Source organism: Halyomorpha halys, unplaced genomic scaffold, assembly GCF_000696795.3.
Source record: "Halyomorpha halys isolate HHAL.00 unplaced genomic scaffold, Hhal_1.1 Scaffold339.1, whole genome shotgun sequence".
Lineage (NCBI taxonomy): Eukaryota > Metazoa > Arthropoda > Insecta > Hemiptera > Pentatomidae > Halyomorpha > Halyomorpha halys.
In genome coordinates, this window is record NW_027114392.1 from 803,280 (window position 1) to 808,473 (window position 5,194).

The 5,194-nt window shown below is 32.9% G+C and overlaps 1 protein-coding gene across 1 annotated transcript in view; it reads left to right on the forward strand.

Moving 5' to 3' along the window:
- The window catches only part of side-II (sidestep II), a gene marked incomplete in the record, with an annotated part of 94,139 nt that overhangs the window by 62,445 nt on the left and 26,500 nt on the right, over positions 1 to 5,194 (forward strand). Inside the window, 2 exon segments of the mRNA XM_067051587.1 lie at positions 3,242 to 3,450; positions 4,326 to 4,436. Coding sequence (XP_066907688.1) covers positions 3,242 to 3,450; positions 4,326 to 4,436 — 320 coding nt within the window.

Consider the following 5,194-nt stretch of genomic DNA (forward strand, 5'->3'; position numbering starts at 1 on the left):
TTGTTTTGATACATAATTTTACCACTGCCACCACGCAATTGAAAGAGTATTTATTTTATTATTTTTTTTTTTTTTAATACCCTCATTACTGTTACGGATATTTTTTTGTTTCTCAATCCATATTAACATTTCAATCATGCTGACCTATAATTTAGGGAAGTTAAAAGAGTATTTCGTGATCAGAAAATGCTTGGAGGAAGCAAGTGTATGAATATTTGATTGAGGGGGGCACCTCAGCTCCGACTGTAGCCTCTAAAATCCTTCTGAGCCATAATTGATTTAATTATAATATTAGTCCATAATCGGCTTCTGCTCTACCAAGGCTGTACCTTCATCAACTTACCTTCCCCTCTCTCCCCCTCCCCACCACTGAGCCTTCTTACCAGAAGTATCAGGGGAGTGGCCATCACCTAGAACCATAGCACTGACCCAATGTCAAAGTGGATTGTCTTATGCCAACCATTAGGCTCGTTCTAACGAACATTTTGGCATGTCAAAAATAGTCTTAGGCATGCTCTCTTCAAAAAAGCTTTTGAAAGTCAAAAGTGGTCGTTGGAACAAACCTTATATAAAACCAATTATATTAAACTAAAATAAATTGTGTTAGACGCGAATAGGCAGTAATTAAATAATAATAGTAATTCTGATTGATAAATATGCTTAAGGTATATTTAACCGATAAATTTTATTAATTTAGTTTTTGTAATAGTACAGCATGAGAAGCTAAAACCCCTTGCACGCAGTAAGCAACTGAATCCTACATACCATGTATGATTAACATCAAGGTAGTTGTAGAAATAAATGGAAAAAGACGAAAAACGCAGAAATAAAACATGAATCGGATGTTATCATATCGAGATAGTTAATTAATAATTACTTTTTTTCAGTTTTACATAACCTATATTTGATCCATTCAGTTAAAACGATGACTAACAACATAAAATCGTTCTTAGTACATTCAATATTGATTAAATAACAATTTAGCACTTAATAAACGGTTAAGAGAACTACATAAACTTTAGATAATTGTTATATTTTTATATTTCTACTATACATATGCAAAAAAAAAAGTTAAAATTCCTTTACTGTACTGTAAAGCTGTTGAAATTGGAGTTACTAGGCCTCTCAATTCAAACAGGACTTGAGGTGGAAATTTCTGATTTATTGTTTTTAGCATATTATAATGTATTTACATGGGATGCAGAACATGATACTGAAGTTGTTCAACAATTTTTTTTTTTCGGATAATAAGAAAAATTGCCAAATAACACTAAAAATCACATTTTTGGTTTTAGGTTTGTATCATTCGATGTAAATGTTTACAGGTAAAGAATCCAGTAATAAAATAAAAATGAGAAAATTAACAACAGTTCATGCTTTTATTGTTTTTTAACGAATCTCCTACAGTGTCCTTTGACAAATGATCTTCTCAGTAACATGTTAATCATGTTAAGGACTCCCTCCTCTATTTTTAACAATGATAAAATAATGAGTAATGGTCAGAGGAGAGCGTTCCCAAGAATTGAAACAACCTAATAAATTATAAGAACATGAGGAACACAATCGAACTGTTGTATAAGGGCAATTGACACCTTCGACGTTTAGTGTGTTAAAAGGTAGAAATTAGCTACTACCATATGTGACGATACCTGTTCCGGGTAGAATACCTGTCAACACAGTGCCACTTTTCGCAGCCGGTTAATAGATAAACATATGGAAGGGACCTTTCCGAGAAAATCTATTAAAACAAGTTGGCTTTGTCGGTAGGCAGGTCAATTATAGTTTATACACAACACTTTTACCCCTTGTAACGTATTCTTCTCGGGCGTCGATAATAATAGCCAATGAGAAATAAGATTCGGAAAAGGTAACGCCTCCACGAATGAAACAGGATAGGGAAGAGAATGCACTTCGACAAGAAGAATTCCTAAGAAGGGCTAATCAGATCTTAGGGCATGACGACACCCACGGCTACAACGGTTGACTTACGCCACGATATGCATCATCCAACTCAGCAGTTATTCATAGACATAATGGGTAATAAGTTATTATGTAATTAATATTTTATGGCAAACCATATTTATCTGGATCATTTAATCATTTTATGGCTATCATGTAATAAATGTAAATAAATACTCAGTTCCTTAATGTAGTTTATATACTATTATATTACACAATACCACCCTTTATTACATTATGTATGTTTCATTGGCAACAAAATTTTATAAAAATAGAGATATATAATTGGTAAACTGGTAAACACAAAAGCCTTTGGAAAGGAATTTAATAATTGCAATAATGAGGTGTAGGTAGTTGACCGTAGATTAATGATTGCAATAGTTTTGTAGAACACAAGTAATCCTAATTAATAATTTATCCTCTTTAGCAATTATCCCGGCATCCCAATCAAAGATAGTATACTGTCCTAGAAAGAGGTGGGAATACAAGGGTTCCCCCCCCCCGTTCGTTAGTAACGAAAGAGGCCCTATTACGTCCAAGTTTTAAATGCTTTAATCGGTCTCAGTTCAGCAGTATAATATCTCGAAATATGGTTATTTTGATATATACCTATGTAATCTTAGCAATAAGGGTAAGATCTATAAAATTCAAAACTGTTCTATCACGAAATATTTTTTTAATTAATACTCTCCTCACGCACTCTCAGCTGATCAGAAAACTGCCACCTCCAACGTGCAAATATTGTCAGTCCATTCTTACGATTAGACATATTTTTGAAGAGTGTACTCACTATTTGCCAACAATAAACAGGATAGGACTGACCCCAAATTTATCCGAAACTTTCGCAGTTGAGGAAGCTAAAATTACACGAGTATTTGAATTTTTAAAAGCACACCGCCTTCTTTATAAATTATAACTCCTCTTCGATTTTTATGTTTTTTATTTATTTTATTTTATTTATTTATTTTCTAATTATTTTTCTATTTTTTTTTCTATTTTTTTTTCTATTTTTTATTTATTTATTTTTTTTACTTTTATCATCCCATAGGCGTTGATGACCAGAGGGTTTTACGCCTTTAAGCAACAATCAACAACAACAACTTTTTTCCACTTTGTGAAAAAAAAAATTAAATAAATACATAGGCATCAAAACAGTATTTTTCCCCTTTTATTTATACGTTGAAATAACTGAGCTATTAACACATAATAAAAAAATAAAAAAAAGTTCCAAAATCTTAGAAAAAACTAATCCACTTTTACGGTAAACATTTAACTGTTGCAGTTTCGATGTACGAGGTAAGCCTCTTTCCAACGGCAATCATTGGTCTGCACCGGAAGTATTTGGAACAAGGGCTTACTTCCGGTCCGGTTCTGAACCTGCCAGCCTCCTGCTGAAGGAAATCCGTCGCCATGACGAAGGTGTATACCGCTGCAGGGTTGACTTCAGGAATACACCCACCCGCAGTTTCCGGTACAACTTAACTATCACTGGTGAGTCACCACTTTTTAATATTTTTTCATTTATATTTTTTTAAAATTTCTTCTTTGTATTCTAACAGTGGATATGCTTACATTAGAAACTCAATTAAAAATGTTAATAATTCTTTATTCGTTGAGATTAAAAGTAGAATATATTGCGCTTATTTAATGAAATCTATAAGCAGATTATTATTTGTGATAAGAATAGCTTTTTTAATTATTCTTTTTTATGTATAAATTCTGTAGAATTGAGGATTTACGTAATTTTTCTTTTAACAGATCATTCAATATTTTTTCATTATAGTTTCTTTCAATTTAATTGAAGGGATCTGGTAGCCCATTGTTAGTGACTAAGATACAATTATAAACAAATTGATAATTTTCTCTAAAGTTATGCAGTTAATCTATAAAGTTATAATAAAGTTATTAGTTGTCTCTATAGTAGAAAACATTTTTTCCATCAGCCTGGAACAACATTATGGTGGAGAGACCCAAAATTTTTTACCAATGATTACCATATTGTACCAATATTCCATTGATAATACACTATTATTACTTTCAATCAATAATACTATTACTTATTTTACTGTTTGGGAAAAATTGAATTTATTTTTATTCTAAAATGGTCGTTATCTTGTTTGTACTTGTCCTGAAGAAGGCTTTAAATCCATGCAGAAACTTTGGCAAGATAAGATCGCTATCACTTATTAATGTTATAAACCAATACTATGTTTCGTAAGTGACAAATTGAAGAGATTGGATACTGTGGAAACATATTCTCCAACAGACCAAGCTGTAATTACCTTACTAGTAAATTAACTCTATAATTAGATTTTATGATGCAACTAATTGCTATAGTTGGTAGTTAATTGTTTGGTTTATTACAGTGCCACCTGAGTACCCAGCCCTTTTCGACAAGTGGGGCCGCCAGCTGAATGGGACTGTAGGTCCTCTTGACGAAGGTGATGAGGTGCAGCTGACCTGCCGGGTCATAGGAGGTCAGTATATCAATGCTCAACAAACGAATGTTTATTTATCTATATAATTTTAAATAAGCATTTTATTATATACCAATATTATTCAGGGGCATTGGAATAATACACACACACACAAATATATATCTATGTATAAGTATACTATCAAGTCTTTTCATCCACACCCTTTCCCTATCCTACTCGTAGAATCCTAGCATCTTCCCCTCTTTTACTGGGGTTATACGTTTTTTACGAGGGTTGGGGGACAGATTGGTTTGCTATCTGAACAACTAGGCGCTCTCGTGTTTCCCATCTTTTTGCTGACATGGTTGCTACTTCCCATCCATTCCTAGACAACATCTCTTGAGTTCATTCTTCTTGTTTTCGATTAACTCGAAATTGTTTATTCATGGATGGAGGCAATGGGAGTTCAAACAAGTAATGTTCATATTAGCCAACCCAAAAATATAACTTAACTAATATAGAGAAGCGTTCAATTTTTTTAATTTTACTTCTTCGCCTGTCAGTGGGCTAAAAGGTCTAAGTAAAGAGAGCATTATTTCTCATTGAGAAATAAAGAGCAGTTTTTTCCCCCATTTTAACAACTTTATTGACAAAAACTGTACACATTCGGGTAATATAGAGACCAAAGGGAAATCTGTCCCCTCTTTCAGCCCATTACTGGAGGTACACTAGTCGAGTGGGTTGCGTCTGGAAGAATGAAGGTGTTCCGTTTGCGTTGATTTTCTCCAGCCCAATTGAATATTTTTATTTTATTTTTA